The 17,150-nt window shown below is 46.6% G+C and overlaps 1 protein-coding gene across 3 annotated transcripts in view; it reads left to right on the top strand.

The window, feature by feature from the left end:
- The window catches only part of ZYG11B (zyg-11 family member B, cell cycle regulator), a 59,605-nt gene extending 42,888 nt beyond the window's left edge, over nt 1-16,717 (top strand). Inside the window, exons 11-15 of one of the 3 annotated variants that reach the window (XM_031969104.1) lie at nt 15-62; nt 7,755-7,952; nt 8,059-8,111; nt 10,764-10,861; nt 12,434-16,717. In XM_031969104.1, coding sequence (XP_031824964.1) covers nt 15-62; nt 7,755-7,952; nt 8,059-8,111; nt 10,764-10,861; nt 12,434-12,624 — 588 coding nt within the window. In that variant the 3' untranslated portion in view covers nt 12,625-16,717. Of the gene's footprint in view, nt 1-14; nt 63-5,610; nt 5,774-7,754; nt 7,953-8,058; nt 8,112-10,763; nt 10,862-12,433 lie in introns of those variants that run through there. The other 2 variants (XM_031969105.1, XM_031969106.1) reach the window with 2 other exon arrangements.
- The last annotated feature ends 433 nt before the right edge of the window (nt 16,718-17,150 follow it).

Genomic DNA, 17,150 nt, shown 5'->3' with positions numbered 1-17,150 from the left:
TTCTCTCTCAACAGTCCTTCCCGACAGAGTCCTCCATTCAGCAGAAGGTCCTTGGCCTTTTGGTAAGGTGTGATGCATGTTCCTCTCCCCCTTTGTCATCTAGTGTGCTCAAAGGAAGGCCCCAATTACCACTTCATTACCACTTCCTTATTTTTTTAAATAGCTGATTTTACTAATCTTTTGTCTTTTTAGCACCTACACTCCTCAGTAGGGTTATCTCCTTCCCCCTCTCAGAGACATCTCCTTCCCCCTTATAAAATTCTAACCCTGAGTGCAAAACACAACCTGTAACCCCCCACCTCTACAGAGAAGTAAGGAAAAGTACATTCTTACGTTCTTTCTTTGGGCCAACCTTGCTCCTTTCATCTTGCAGCTTTGGAAGGCGGTCACTTTAGCTAGGGCATCCAGGTTGTCCACAAGCCTGAGTATGGCTTAGTGATGGAAGGAGACCCAACTGAATGAATGTGGGGGGGACACCCAACCTTTTCTCTAGTGAGTGTCGTAGCTCCCACTGGTTGGTGGTGACCCGTTAGGAAAGCCATTGCGAATGGAAACTTGATAAACATCAAGAAAGAGGAGTAGTTCTCTATTAAACTGTCTTTTAAGGGGCTCTAAGTTTGTTTGCTACTAAACTTGTTCAGGCTCCCACATTTGAAATCCTGCTGTTATCTCTGATGCTTCCTTTTCTTTCCCTCCCTTTAACCCTGAGTGGTCAGACCCTTTGGATCATCCCCTCATAGCCTTCCTCCTGGATCCTTCTTTGTGCTCACATGCAGCAGCGACAGTGCAGCATAATCTCCTCAGTGGTCTGCCACCCCCACTCTCCCTCTCGGTTCTTTATTCACCTTCCTTATGTCAGATCCAGTCATTCAGAGAACTCCATCTACTCCCAAATTGGATGTAGCTCCCTGTCACTAAGTAGAGTTTGCACTGGCCTTTAGGGCCCCCACAGCATGGAGGGCAGCCCCATCTCCCTCTTCACTCTGGGCTTAAATCACAACGAACTTTACCTAACATTTTTTTTTGTTCTGATCGGTTTACACCCTGGTGTATATTTTAGTTGCTAGTGACTAATGTCCTTGCCTAGACCATGAACTCCCTGAAGTTAAGGAAAATGACAAATGCTAGAGGGAGCTGTCTTAAATGAGCTTTCCACCTTTCCCAGCACTTTTATTGTAGAGCTGGATGATCAGGAAATTAAATTTCAAGTTGTCATAGGGACCAAATCAAGTGGGAGTGCACAGAGTACAGGCTGACTCCTTTTGCATAGGGAAGGAACAAAAATCTCACAGAACAGGGAAGTTATGAATGAGTGGGTGATGGATGGATGGATGGGGAGGTGGATGGATGAATGAATATGATCTGAAAATACCCATACTGATGGCATGATGCAGGTGGGAATGAGGATGACTATAATGGCAATGACTAAAGGGCCCTAACCTTTTACCTTACCTTTTTATATCTTTATAAAAATTTAGTCGTGCCCTTTTGGTACAGTCATTTGTTTCACATGATTTAGCACTGAGTTTATAAAAACTTAACGCATATTCTTTTATATTCTTCATGAAATCACATTTTATCATTTTGAATATTTTTTTCTATATCTGACCTTCATTATAACATATATCTATATGTCAGGACTAAGTGACTTGCCCAGGGAAGTGTTAAGTTTCTGAGGTTGGATTTGAACTCGGATCCTCCTGATTCTAGCCCCGATGCTCTGTGCACTCTACCTCCTAACTGCTCCAACCTATATAATTTTTTTTCCTCAATATTTTATTTTTCCAATTAAATGTAAAGATAGTTACCAGTCATTTTTGTAAGATTTTGAGTTCTAAATTGTTTTCTCCATCCTTCCCTTCCCTTCCCACCCCCCCAAAACAGTAAGCAATCTAATGTAGGTAATACGTGTACAAACATTTAAAATATATTTATTTGTCCTGTTTTGATAGAAAAATCAGACCAAAAGGGGGAAAATATCACAAGAAAGAAGAAGCAAAAAGAAAAAAAAAGTGAAAATAGTATGCTTCAATCTATATTCAGTCTCCATAATTCTCTCTGGATGTGGATGGCATTTTCCATCTCAATCTATTGGAATTATTTTAGATCACCATATTGTTGAGAAGAGTTAAGTCTGTCATAATTGATCATCACATAATCTTGCTGTTACTATTTACAACGCTTACTTCACTCAGCATCAAAGACTCTTTACAGGCTTTTCTGAAATCAGCCTGCTCATCATTCCTATAGAACAATAATATTCCATTATTTTCACATGTAACTTATTCAGCCATTCTCCAACTGATGGGCATCCATCCACTCAGTTTCCACTTCCTTGTCACCACCAAAAGGGCTGCAACAACCATTTTGCAAGTGTGAATCCTTTTCCCTGTTATGATTTCTTTGGGATACAGGCCCAGTAGTAACACTGCTGGATCAAAGGGTGTGCACAATTTTATAGCCCTTTGGGTGTAGTTCTTAATAGCTCTCTAGAATGATTGGATCATTTCATAATTTCACTAATAATGCATTAGTGTCCTAGTTTTCCTCCAACATTTATCATTCTCTTTTCCTGTCATTTTAACCAATCTGAGAGGTATGAAGTTGTATCTCAATTGTTTTAATTAGCATTTCTCTAATCAATAGTAATTCAGAACATTTTTTATATGACTGTAAATAGCTTTAATTTTTTCATCTGCATTGTATACAGCAACAACAAGATTACACGATGATCATTTCTGATGGACTTGACTCTTCTCAACAGTGAGATAATTCAGGCCAGTTCCAATGATTTTGTGATGAAGAGAGCCATTTGCAATCAGAGAGAGGCCTCTGGGAACTGAGTGTGGATCACAACATAGTATTTTCACTCTTTTTGTTGTTGTTTGCTTGCATTTTGTTTTCTATCTCATTTATTTTCCTTTTTGATCTGATTTTTCTTGTGCAGCATGATAGTTATGGAAATACATGTAGAAGAATTGCGCTTATTTAGCATGTATTGGATTACTTGCTGTCGGGGGGGTTAGGGGAAGGAAGGGAACAAATTTGGAACACAGGGTTTTGTGGAGGTGAATGTTGAAAATTATTCATGCATTATGTTGTAAAAATAAAAAGCTTTAAAAAAAGAGAAAGAAGGAAGGAAGGAAGGAAAGAAAGGAAAAAAGGAAGGAGGAAAGAGAAAGGGAAGGGGAAAAGGAAAAGAAGAAAGCAAGCCACTACCAAATGTTTTTGATAACTGCTGTTTTATAATTTTAGGTCTGGTACAGCTAGGCTACCTTCCTTTGTATAATTTTTTTTCATCAATTCCCTTGATATTCTTGGCCTTTTTTTTATTATTTTTTTCTAGCTCTATAAAGTGATTTTTTTGCCCGTTTGATTAGTATAGCACTGAATAAATAGATTAATTTAGGTAGAATTATCATTTTTATTACATTAGCTCAGCACATCCATGAGCAATTGGTATTATTCCAATTGTTTAGATCTGACTTTATTTATGAGAAAAAATGTTTTGTAATTGTGTTCATATAGTTCCTGAGTTTGTCTTGTCTGGGAGACTCCCAAATATTTTATGTTGTCTACAGCTATTTTAAATAGGATTCGTCTTTTTATTTCTTGATGTGCTTTATTGGCAACTTAAACAAATGCCATTGATTTATGTGGCTTTATTTTATATCCTGCCACTTTGCTAAAATTGTTAATTGTATCAATTATCAGAATCAATAGACTTCTGTAAATATGCCAAAATATCATCTGCAAAGAATGATAGTTTTGTTTCCTCATTGCCTACTTTAATTTCTTCAATTTCTTTTCCCTCTCTTATTGTTAAAGCTAACACTTCTAGTACAATGTTGAATAATAGTGGTGATAATGGGCATCTTTGTTTCACCCCTGATTTTATTGGGAATGTTTCTAGTTTATTCCCATTACATATAATGCTTGCTGATGGCTTTAGATACATGCTACTTCTCATTTTCAGATAATTCCATTTATTCCTATGCTCTTTAGTATTTTTATTAGGAATAGGTGTTGTATTTTGTCAAATGCTTTTTCCTCCATTTATTGAGATAATTATTTGATTTCCGTTAGTTTTGTTATTGACACGGTTGATTTTGCTGATAGTTTTCCTTGTGTTGATGAGCCCTGCATTCCTCATATCCTATTGTATTATCTGGTGATAAGTTACTGTAATCTTTTTGCTAATATAAGATTTTTGCCTCAATATTCATTAGGGAAATTGGTCTATAAATTTCTTTCTCTGTTTTAGCTCTTCCTGGTTTAGGCATCAGCACCATAAAAGGAATTTGGTAGGACTTCTTCACCTATTTTTCCAAATATTTTATATAATATTCGGTTTAAATGTTTATTTTTGTTACTGGTAACTTCTTGTCTTTTTCTAATCAAATTAACCAAAGGTTTATCTATTTTATTTTTTTCCTTTCATAAAACCAACTCTTAACTTTATTAGTTTTTTATTTATTATTTATTAAAATTTTTAAATCTCTTCTTTGATTTTCAAAATTTTTTATTTTGTATTTAATTGGGCAACCTATATATATATATATATATATATATATATATATATATATATATATATTTATTTTTTTTTTTTTAAATTATAGCTTTTTATTTACAAGTTATATGCATGGGTAATTTTTGACAATTGCCAAACCTTTTGTTCCAGTTTTTTCCCTCAACCCATATATTTTTAATGGAGTTTAAATTAAGTATGTTCCTCAGCCATTGAAACCTATTTATCTTCATCTCTTGGATAAATTTCTTAATCTTTTGTTCCATGAGACCTGATACAAAATCGTTTCACTGTATTCTCTCTCCATTTAGTAAAATTTGTAGTTCCAGTATCAATTTTTTTTCTCAGTATAGCAGTATGTTTATCAAAGTTCATCATCCCATTAATGAGGACAATATTTCTATGCCCTTTAGAAGAAAAAAAATCCTCCTTTGAAGTCGGATATTTGTTTGACATTTGTTCTGGCAGTGATATGGGTAGAGCAGAGCATTGAAATGGACAGAGGAGTTTCCTTAGTAAAAAGATCTTTGCAGGCTTCCGTGCCATTATCTTGGCAATGTCTTCCCTGTGAAAAGGGGTTTTTTCCCTCTTAGGAGTGGTTAGCAGCTTCTTGGATACTGGTCTTCTCGTTGTTGTTTCAACTTTAAGGAGACAGTACATCTTTTGGAGGAGTCAGTAACTATCCACTCCAACTGCCACGTCCCTCTGAGGATCTTCACAGAATTCATTAAGTTCTTTTACAGCAATAGCTTGTCTGTTTGGGGCATTTCCCAAACTTTTTGTCTTACTGTACTGGGGAAGCCAGTCCAACATGGTGTAGCTATAGTCACAGCCAAGGTCAGGCACAGACCTATAAAATGATATATTACTAAACAGTGGACTAACTACCTCCATCATAGGAACTCTCCTGAATGTTTTTGTTTTACAAAGTATTTTGTAAATTTGAGCTCCTTCCATTAGGCATCCAAGAAGGTAGAGGAGTTTGGGCAATAAGGTGCACATTTGGAAGGACTGATTTGGCTAGAAGCAGGGAACAAAGCTCATTGACCCTGAACAAGGAAATAATCTTTTTCTTCCTTCAGGAACCTGTTCAGGTGCTGCCTCCTAAGAGAAGCCTTCCCTCATTACTTCAGCTAATTGTGATCTTTCCATCAATCAGTTAGTCAACAAACATTTCTTCATTGTCTGCTTGAAGCAAAGCACTAGCAAACAGACAAAAATATCAGCTTCTGCTATTATTTATCAGAGGAAACATGTACATATATGTAAGTATATGCAGAATAAACTTGAGTGTTAAGTACAATGTAGTTAGTGATAGAGGGCCTTAAATCTTTCTGGAGTACCTCATTTGAATTTCTCTGTTAATAATCTGCCTCTTATTTTTCTCACCTCCATACATGTCATTTGCCCCCCCATATGAAAAAGTGCTCCACTATCACTAATAATTAAAGAAACTTAATTAAAGCAACTCTGGGTTGCTGCTTCATGCCCCTCTGCTTGGCAAAATTGACACAAAAGCAAAATGAAAGCCTTAAGAGCTCCGTTCCACACAGTGACCAATTGCAATTGAGAGAACCCATGATGAAAATGCTTCCATGTACTCACCTTCTGACTGAGGGGTGATGAATTCAGGTACAACTGGAACTAAGATGCTTGGACTTGCCAGTGTGGAAATGGGTTTTAGTTGACTGCAATCTTTTACTTGGGTGTTATTTTGTTTTCCAATGAGGAGGAGAGTAGGACAGAGAGAAAATAGATTTTTGTTCACTGAAAAAATAAAATTAATGACATAAAAATGTCATGTGCCTCTTCGCTTCCCATATTGTCAATTCCTTGAGGGCATGTATTATCTTTTTCAGCTTCACATCCCCAGCCAAACAGATTGCCTACCACACAGTCAACAGGCTTTTCCTCTGTGCCAGGCCTTTTCCTAAGCCTGGAGAAACAAAGGAAAAGCAAACGCAGCCCCCTGCACCCTGGGAGCTTATATTCCAGTGAGGGAGAGAGCATGCATCTCAGTAGGTGCGTGGAGGATACTTGTAGAGTAAGAAGCAGGGAACTTTGGGGAGCATGCAGCGAGACGGTAGGAAAGGCTTACTGAAAAAGAGGATGTTTAACTCAAGCGCTCAAGAGGACTCTTGAATTGGGGGTTTAAAGAGGCAGAGGTGAGCAGGAGGGGCGTTCCATCTTTGAAGCTGTGGAGGTGGAACTTGCCTAAAGGATAGGAAGTAAACAATATGGCGGGTGACTAGTGACTTTCCAGCACAGTGGGAAAGGAAGGGCAGGGCCAGAGTGAGAAGAGTTTTCAGGGCTTGAGAGGAGCTTTACTTGGCTGAGAAGGGGGAGGTTCAGGATTTGTAGGAGGCAAGAGGCAGAGATTGAGTTAGGATGTGGGTACCATTATGGAGAAGGAATGGATTGTTGAAGAGAGGGACCAGGAGGTTGAGGTGAGAGGTGATGGGCCTTGAATTAATGTGGTAGTTTTGTACAGAGAGAGAGAGAGAGAGAGAAAAGGGCAAGTGTCCAAAGAATAAACAGTATTTGATGGCTGCTTGGCTGGCTAGAGTGGGGCACTAAAAAACTGTAAGGTACTAAAACCTGAGAGCCCCAAAGATGAGCGGCCATGAGGGAGGTTTGGGGGCTCAGTGGAGGGAGGTGATGAATTTTGTGAGACGCCAGCAGAACACCCAGTGGGAAGCGGACAGTTTGTGATCACATCCATGGGTGTGGGCACTCTCCCCGTGATCGCCGGAGCTGGAGACGTGGGAGCTGCAGGGAGGAGGGAGAGCTCGGGAAGAACCTCGGGGGTCGCTCCACTTTAGTGGGCATGGCTTACTTAGGAACTCAGTAAAGGAGACTGAGAAGGTGGTGGGAGAAGTCGGGGGCCTGCAGAGAACACCCCACAGTAAAGTTTCCCTCCTGGGTGGCAAGGGAGTGCAGTGGTTGGACCCACTTCCATTCGAGCCTCAGACACACACTCTGGGTGATCCTGGGCAAGCCTTCATCCACTGGAGGGGCAAGTGACAGACCGCTCCCGTGTCTTTGCCAAGGTCCATGGGGTCCTGAAGACCAGGACTGACCAACAGAGGCCCCCTAAAAAGCAGGACAGAGGTCAGAAAGGATGCTAATGTTTGGATTGAGGAAAGCCCAAGTTCTCTAGTGACTTGGTTAAAACCCAGTGCATCCTTACTCATCAAGAGTTTTCATGTGCCTTGCTTCCCTCCAGAACAACATAGCAGAAGTCAAAGAGTTGCACTCTGAGCTGATGTGGAAGGACTTCATAGATCACATCAGCAAACTCCTGCACAGCGTGGAGGTGGAAGTCAGCTACTTTGCAGCGGGAATCATCGCTCACCTGATATCCCGAGGGGAACAGGCCTGGACGCTGAGCCGCACGCAGAGGAACGCCCTCCTTGATGACCTGGTAAGCGCCACGGCCCCCCGGGTAGCGGCCAGTGCCCGCTCTGAGCCTCTCTGCCCTGGGGCAGTCACTGGCATGCTCAGGTGTGCTCTGTCTTTGTGTCTTACAGCATTCAGCCATTTTGAAATGGCCAACACCGGACTGCGAGATGGTGGCGTACAGGTAACCGACTTCCCCGTTTGTTCGTCTAACAAATAATGTGAATTTTTTACTGGGCGTTCGGCGCCATGAGCCGCAGAGGACTTGGGAGGTGGAAGTCAGGCGCCTGTCTATAACTGGCAAACAGAAACCCTGGAAGGGGTGACCAAAGGAAGGTCAGGGGGGAGGGTCCAGAGGGAGAGGTCATGGCCTTGGACCCTCACAACCACTCCATGGGCAGGCGCTGCTTTCAATGGGGAAACTAAGATGCAGAGAAGCAGGTGGATTTGCCTGTGATCAAATAGAGTGTTTATCAAGGAGCTACTTTTCAGCAAGCACTGGGCTCAGTGAGCTTCAGAGACCCCACAGCCGGGTCTACCTGAGTCTGATTGAGGGGAACAAAGACTTTCCCATCTAACTCGAGGATAGTCCTCGGAGGAGAGAATACCGAGATGGGTGGAGAGGTAGGGCGGCCCTAGATTGTGGGGAAAGAGTGGAAGGATGGGAAGAACTTGAATCTGAAAACAAAAATAATACTTTTTTAAAAAAATCAGTGGTAAGGTGTGATCCAGCCTCATGGAGGAGAAAGCTGTTGCTTAGTTAGATGGGACAGGGCCATTTTTGCCAAAAGTGGACTGTTTTTCACCCCTTGATTTTCCTTCCTACTTGGAAATAATAATAGCCCAGTTTGAACATGTTCTGCTCTCTGCGTTCCCATCACCGGCTCTTGAGCTTAGAGGAATTGGAAGCTTAGAGGATACGAGATGAAGCAGGTCTTGCTGGGTAGTAAGGTCGTGCTGATCAGTCACACAATGGCAGCTCATGTTTGTGATTGGTCTCGTAAGCCCTAAGTTGGTCTCCCACATTTGGAGCTTCTGCTGTCCTTAGGCCACGGACCCATAAGCTGCACTCGGAGGCTTCCCAGCCCAGCCAGTGCTGTTTCACAAGGCGCTGGCCGCCTGGCCTGGTTCTCTACATGGTTATCCACAATCACTCAGATTGCAAAAACTCTTAATCACAGCCCTGCCCCCAGACCCCAGAGGTGCTTCCTAGAGGAGATGAATGACCTGGGATTATTCCCGACAAGCCCTTTGTGGGTTTCCAGTCTGAGCTGAGCAATTTGGGAAATAGAAGAAGCAAAACCAGGCAGCTAGGTGTGGCTGCTCAAGAAGAAACATTGGATTGGAGTTGGGACACTTAGGTTACTTCTCTTTTAGGAGCCTTATTTTCCTCATCTGTAAAATGGGGTTAGCAACACTACCTACCGTCTTTTGCTTCACACAGTAATTGCAAAGAAATCCTTTGTACACTGTATGGGTATAAAAAAGGTGTAGTAAGTTTGTGGCTACGTCCCAAAGCCTTAGTGTAACAGTCCCTGTCCCCATCTGCCCTCGTCCTCCTAATTTAGCTGACTAATCTTATTGGCCACAAAAAAGCTGGCTTCTTGGGGGTTTTTAAAAATATATTTTATATTTATCTTTTGTTTTTAATGTCACTTAAATTTCCCCTTAAATCTTCTCTATGACAAAGACTTTTTTAAAAGGGAGGCAGCTAGGTGTGCAGTGGATGGAGCACCAGCCCTGAAGTCAGAAGGATCTGAGTTCAAATCTAGTTTTAGACACTTAACACTTCCTGGCTGTGTGACTGTGCAAGTCACTTAACCCCAATTGTCTCAGCACACACACACACACACACACACACACACACACACACACAAAGTGAGGGAGGAAGGAAAGATTTTAAAAATCAGTAAAAACCAACCTGGCAATGTTGCAGTGTTCCCTAGCTCTGCAGAGAAATAGGGCCAAAATCTTCTCACTTATTTTTTAAAGTCAGATTCTGAATCATTTTGCAACATGCGTTTTGGGATTGCTATTCTTTCCATTTCTATTATATTCATTGTTTACATTTTTAAAATTCTACTTCTTTCTCTATATTTGTCCAACTCCAATCCATCTACTTTGGTTCCACATAGTACAGAACCGTGGTTTTTTTTTCTACCACAAAAAGTCTGATATCAAGACTTTGGTGTGTGTGAGGACTTTATTGTGGGTGACACTGGGTTAAAGGTTAGGGGTTAAAGGTGATAGCTTGCTGACATCTTGCTTCCCACTGGTCTGTTAAAATCAGTAGATATCAAGGGGCCCAGCCTCTGGCATGATCTTTCTTCATAAAAAAAATCATGTTCTTTTTTGGGTCCTAGCCCTTGAAAGGACAAACTAATCTGGTCAGGTCCCAGGTAACTCGGACTCCAAGGCCAAGAGTGGTTTTCCAAGGAGTCTGAATGAATGTTTTAAATAAGCATAAATTCAACCAGAAGCAAGAGTCAGAACTCAAAAGAATTAAAAAATTAGAATTATCTTCATCTGTAATGGATGTTCATTATGTCATATTTGCTGTGCACTTAGTGATTTTTCTCTCAGACAGCAGGTGTATCCAAAAGAAGCCTTTTATAAATCTTGGAACACTAAAAACAGGAAACTTAAACTTTCTTTTCCTCTCACTTATAGTTGGTTCTTCCCCCCCCCCCCCCCTTGGTTTTGTCCCTTTTTTCTGTTTCTGAGCTCTCCCTCTGATCCCCTCTCTCCCCACTGTTGCCCTCAACTTAAAATAGAATGCCTACATTTAGAAGACCCATCCTGGAAAATGGTGACCTCTCTTCTTGTTAACTTTCAGGTCTTTCAATCCATTTTTCCCATTGCTTGGCTGCTTTACGACCCCTGGCGTGCAGCTGTGGGCGGTGTGGGCCATGCAACACGTCTGCAGCAAGAACCGTATGTACCGGGAAAGAAAGGATGGCAGTGGGTGGCAGAATTGGTCTTCCCTTTGTTTGATCACCAGCCTATTTCTGTTAGCTTGGAAAAGAGCAGTCGGGCCTCCCTCGGCGTGTTTGCCTTCGTGGATGTGCGTCTGTCCTTGTAAGCTCGTCTCCCTGCTGGGGCCCCCGGCTTACTGGTTTAAGGAGAATGCCGGCCAGAGGGCCGATCCCCTCCACAGGGTGACCCTGGTCTCGAGGCTTTCGTTGGGGTCATTTCTGGAGTAAATCCCTGGATGCATTTCACATCAGAGACTAGCAGAATGGGGAGAATCCTCGCTGACCACCCGGTCTGACTCTTACTTGCAAGATCGTGTTCTCCACTTCGTAAACCACCAAAGAATGACCCTCCAACCTTTGTTGGAAGACCCCTGAGGAGGGCAAGCCCACCTCCTCCAGAGCAGAGGTCTACTCACCCACCCCCACACTGCAAGAGCTCTCATCATTCAGAAGCTTTTATTTACTTTGAGCTAAAATCTGTCCCTTTGTCCTTCTCCTTCATGCTTCCTGCTTCTCGCTTTTTGAGTCAGGAGAAAAAAAAGTGCATCTCTATATTATAGTCCTTTAAATACATCATGGTAGTTATCTTCTCCATCCTCAGTTCCTCCTTTTCTTGATTCCTAGATTTCCTTCTGCTATTCTCCTCTCCGAAGGCAGCTCAGGCCCACCCTGGCCCACTCTCAGTTGTTGAGGGGTGCTTATTCTAACTAGTCAATGGCTCCCTCTGCGATCTCTCTCTTGTCCCTGGTTGTGCCCTAGGGTATTGAGTTACATCCGTTGGGACAGGATTCAGGCGACATTCAGCATTGTCGGCCAGACTTTGGTAAAAGCCCATTGTCTGTATGAGCCGTGCTCAGTGCTGCGAGGGATGAGAGAGAAGTGCTTCAGACACGAGATCTTGTCTCTCCTTTTGACTTGTCTACGTGCTGGCTCTAACCCGGCACGGGGCCCAGCACGGACTAGGTGCTTCATTAATGCCACGGTGAATTAGAAAGGGGCAGGAGTCCTTTCCCTGACCAGCTGGAGGCAGGAGGTCTCCTGGGTGGCTATGAGCTATTCCTTGGAGGCGGGAGGAGAGGATATAACTTATGTGTACCCACTTAAGGACGGGTTTTTCTCCCTCTGCCCCAAAGTGTGAACTTTTTGGGGAGTGGGAGAGGTCAGGCTTGAGTGACTTGCCTGGGGTGGGAAGCTAAATTTGAACTCGTGACTCCAGGGCTGATGCTCCATCCTCTGCCCAGAGTTCCCCAGCAAACTCTGGCCTGGTTTGCTTTTCTGTGTGTGCCTGGCCCTGACACCAAGTGGGCACTGCCTGGGGGCATCAGAGGGACTGTGCTTGCCTTGCTGCCCATGACCTGGAGCCAAGGAGCTCTGGGTTCAGATTTGACCCTAGCAAGTCCCTTGATGTTGCTGAGTCTGTAAAAGGGGGTCTGAGGAGCTGTGGTCACAGTGGCGCCTGTGCCCGGGGTGCCCTCTTGGGCAGCAGCTCCAGGGTGGGAGGCCTAAGGCTTGCTCTTCTGCTCTCTTCCAGCTGCCCGCTACTGCAGCATGCTCATCGAGGAAGGCGGACTGCAGCATCTGTACAACATCAAGGAGCAGGACCAGACTGACCCCCATGTCCAGCAGATCGCCATCGCCATCCTGGACAGCTTGGAAAAACATATTGTCCGTCACGGGCGGCCCCCCCCGGGGAAGAAGCAGTCCCAGGCCAAGCTCCATTAGGAGCCCCGGCTCGTGGGGCCCCGGCCGGCCCTGGCTCTGTGGCGGGCTCATCCTCTGGGCTTTGGTCAGCAGGCCCACTGACATGAGGAGCCTTGGGACCTTCACGCTGTAGGGTTATTTATTAGTGGACATGGAGAGTGGTGCCCATTCAAGCACGTCTCTGATCCCCGTTGTGATTTTTGCAGAAACGAGAGGCACGAGGGGGGGGGGGGGGGGGGGGGCGGGGGGGGGGGGGCGCGCCTCATGGCCTCCTGGACGCCTTTCAGAGACCTTCCCATATAATTCCTTTGCTGTGTGACTATACCTGTGCTTGTGAGATTGTGCATCATCGTGAGGAACTCCGGGCCGCGAGCCCGCTGCGGGGACCGGTCCACGTTCAGGGGAGTGTCCAGGGCTTGGCACCGCACACATTTGCTTATTCTGCCTGGCCCAGCCTCAGCCTGCGGCGCCTTTCGGGGGAGTGGCAGCAGGGCCGCGCGTCCCGTGTCCGTGCCCGCCAGAGAAGGGGCAGGTGGCCCGGCTGGGGGGGAGAGGCAGAAGGGGGCGGGCGCACGGCCCCAAGCATGTGCACTCTCCCTCGGCTGCTCGGCCGTTTTCTTGTAAAAGTTCTTGGTGCCCCCCGCCCCCCTTCCTTCCTCAGATCCTTCTGACTTTTTTCTTGTGAAATGTCCCAAGATCCCCCTCGCTTGTTGGTCGCCGCTGTGGAGGTGTGGCTCTGACTGTGGGCTCCCGGGGGTCACCCCTCAGTTTTCCTCCGTTTCACATCTGTCTCTGTCCAGGGAGTCCGAGGCTGTACCCCACGCTCTGCCGCCTGCCGAGAGAAGCTCTGGCAGCGATGGGTACTGCGGCACGAAGCCCTGGGTCCTCCCTGTTCTCGTGCTGGCGTCCTGTCCCGGTCTCACTGCCAGAGGGGGGAATGACAGCCGGGAAGGGAGCTGGGCTCTGGGGGCATTGTGTGGTCCGGAGGGCCCCATGGGGCAGAGTCCCGTTCAGGGAGAAAGTTGGTGTCCACCTTTGCTCTGCAACACGACCGCCATTTCCCTGCAGCGGCCCATGTTGGAAACAGAGGCTGGATGGACCCGTCAGGGGAGGGACCTTTGTAAGACTGCACAGGTCCTAAAGAAATGTCTTCTTTTTAATGTGACTATCTCACTAGCATGCAGTTAACATCTTTGTTTGGTCTCATTTCACATGAGTGAGAATAATTCGACTTTAATTTTGGAATCTGCTTGGTCACAATGAAAGTGGAGTTTGGTTAAAAGGAAGAAAATCAGTCAATTCCCGGGGAATGGATTTCTTGGGGTCCTGGAGGACAAGGAAGTCTTGTGGACTTGGCCCTTTGTCACAAGTGAAATCCGCTTCCAGGGGACTTAGTAGATTCTCATTTTTTTAGCGGGGGAGAAAACCTGATGTCACATTCATATAAAACTGAATTTAATTTCACTTTTCCCTTCTGGGTGTGGGGTTCTTTTAACTTGCTTTTAAATCATCACTAACTGTGTGACACAGTGGCAGGAAAAATCTTCCATTTGGCTGATCAGAGCCCAACCGGAGATCGGGGACAGTTGTTCCCAGCCCTAAAGGTGCCATCCTGCGGCCTGAACATCTCGGGGGGTGAGGGAGGAGGGAGGCAGAGGGCTGGGAGGGATTGGCTTCCCCCTTCTGTTCTACCCCATACAGGATGACAGCTTGTGTGCTGCTCCCCCAGAAAGGCTTAGGGAAGGAGCCGCTTCCCAAATCAGTAAAAATGGCTCGAAGATGGAAAGGGTTTTTCGCTGTTTTGGTACGGGCCCGATGAGCCCTCCAGTTGGAACCAGGCAGCTGTTCTTTTAACTTGAATTTTTAAAGTTTAATTTAACTTTGATCCCGCCCTCTGGCCCCCATCAGCCACGGGCAGAAGCAGTGGAGGAGAAGCTCCCCAGCCAGCAGTTGTGTTTAAAAATGCTAGTGCCTTTCTTTCCGAGGTGTGATGGCGCAGGGAGGCGCAAGACCCAGCTGTGCTGTGATGGATATAAACGGGGATGGGAGTGACTGGGCTGGCCCGTGGGGCGGGCCCAGACCTTGAACCTTTGGGTAGTAGAGCACCAGCAGGTGACAGTTACCCCTCCTATGGTCAGGGGTACTTCATCATGTATAAATCAAGTGGGTGAGGGCGGATCCACTCCCCAGCCTGAGAGCGTTTTGGGAGGAGGGCCCCCTTCCTGAGGTCAGTGCGCACCGGGACAGATTCGAGGGCCTTACCCGGTCAGGCCTGAACGTTGTCCAGGACCATTTGTGTCCTCTCTCTTTCCCCACGGAGCTTTGACCGACTGACACTACATGACGGCCCCCTGGGTTTGTGCAATGAGCAAGAACTGGAAGGTGTGGAAGAGGCTGCTTTGGCTTCTCCGGCCAAGCAGTCGGTGGTTCCTGCCTGTGGGAATCGGCTTGTTATTTGTGGGTGTTTGGGGTTTTTTCATTTAAGAATGTAGGACTCTGGGAAATAGAGGCTGTTGTGGCTCAGAGTGGTCCTAGCGTGCCAGTTACCAGCTCGCTCGTCGGCCCCAGGGGTGTGGGTGCCCAGATAATGGTGGGCTGTGAGGAGATTGTTGGCAGGGATCCCTAGAGAGTGGACGTGAGGAGAATTGCTGCTGTTAAGGGACGGTCTGGGGCCCATATCTTTGCGACCAAGGCAAACCCATTGGAAGATGGTTTTTAGCCCGTCCTGATTTCTTCTCTTGAGGTGTTTCAAGAGTACAACCCCTTCTACCGAACCCTCTGATCACATGCTGAGGAAAGAGGGACAAGGAGGCGGCGTCCAAGGCTGCAGACTGGGGGTGGTTGACTTGCCGTGACCATGGCATTGCGGTCTAGTCTCCTCTCCTTCCTGCTCCTGACCGTCCCCCCTCAGACACACAGTGGGGCTTCAGGTGGCCCCACTTCCCATGGATGTGGCTGTGGGGAAAACCTACTTCCATGCCCGGTGCCCCCTTTGGATGTGGCTCCTCGCTTCTCTCTCCCTTCCCCTCCCCCCCCAGTTTGAACAGAGCCCACCAGAGAAGCTGGAGAGCCTCTGCCTCCACTCAGTTACACCTTTGATGGATGTTCTGTGGCTTTCGGCTCGAGGCTAACGGCACCGGTCGGCCTCGGGCCCGCAGTGGCTCTGGCTGGAGCCTGCACCTTCTTTTGGGCCACTGGCGAAGTGGGCTCGGCTCCGGGGCCGGGCTCCCGCTCCCTGCTCAGGCTTGCGAATGTCTGCGTCCCCGCCCACAGTCTCTTGGGACCTTGGGCTGTGGTGTCGGAGCAGAGCGTGTGCGTGCTGAATGTTTGGGTTTCTGGGCTGTCTCCTGGGGGGGTGGAGTGGGCCCTGCCTTCTGGATGTCGTGTGTGCTGTGGCTGAGCCAGAGGGAGAGAGTTCATAGAGTGGCCTTCATGCTGATGGCGGCATTTTGTTGTCAGAAAAGCACAGGTGCTTCCCGTGTCCTTCAGGGGTTAAGGTTCCAGACAAGCCACTTGTGCCCTGACTCCCACCCAGCCTGTGGGAAGGAGCTGAGAGGCAAGAGGCCCGTCTCCTGGCCGGGACGTTTGGAGCAAGTACAAGGGGCCTTGCCTGAGGGTCTCGGCCCCCCAGCTGGAGGTGATGGGGGACTGGGAGGGAAATCCTGGGACCTTGGTGGTGATGGCAGAATTATACTTCAATTCCTTTGGGGGACATTCAGCTTAGCCAAGATGGAGACTTGGGGAGCATGGAGAGGGAAGTGTGCCGTTGGCCGGGATGTGGCTCCGAGCCGCCTCCCACGTTTCCAGGCGTGCGGGCCCAGGCTCTCCGATTTCATCGTCCGTTTTCCTTTTGTTTTGGTTTCCGGCCCTGCTCAGCTCCTTGCATAGCTTGTCCCAAATCCATCAGAAATCATGCTGTCGGTACCTTTTCCCCCAAAGGTTCTCTGTTACAGGGCCACTGTTCCCGCCGGGCCTGATGAGCGGGGATGGGGGCCTGCACTGCGCCGCGTTTCCAACCAGTCCGTTACTTGTGTGCATGGGTGCGGGGGAGGGGGTTGTGGAGAATAAGAAGGGTTTGGGTTTTGGCCTAAATAAATGTTATAAATTTTGTGTATGAGGTGTCTGTGCTCTTTGATGATTGAAATTTCCTTTGAAACCCAGTTAAACAATTGTTGTGGGAATAATGATTTCAGGTAAAAACCATGGAGGTGGCCTCCTTGCTTTGCAGGGAAGGAAACAGGCCCAGAGCGGGCAGGCCCGAGGTCACACGGTTCTGGGCAGTGAGATGCAGGCCCGGCGTCCATTTGGGCTTTTGCTCCTCTCCTATGGTACCACTTGTTCACAGCAAACTCCCTGGGATCCAGTACAAATTGCTGCCCTCCCAGCCTCTCCTTCCTGTGCCATCCCTTGCCCCTTAGAGGACCGGAAGGACCATGAGAACAGTGCAAACTGTCTTCCCCAGTAGGGTTCTGTACAGGGTGCTTAATCAATGGGTGCCCCCTTGTCACCCTTTCCAGGGATGGCCCAAGCACCCCGATACCCTGGGC

The sequence above is a fragment of the Sarcophilus harrisii genome, chromosome 4, assembly GCF_902635505.1.
Source record: "Sarcophilus harrisii chromosome 4, mSarHar1.11, whole genome shotgun sequence".
NCBI classification, from domain to species: Eukaryota; Metazoa; Chordata; class Mammalia; order Dasyuromorphia; family Dasyuridae; genus Sarcophilus; species Sarcophilus harrisii.
Note: the sequence above shows the minus strand (reverse complement) of the source record. Positions and strands in the feature narration are given on the sequence as shown.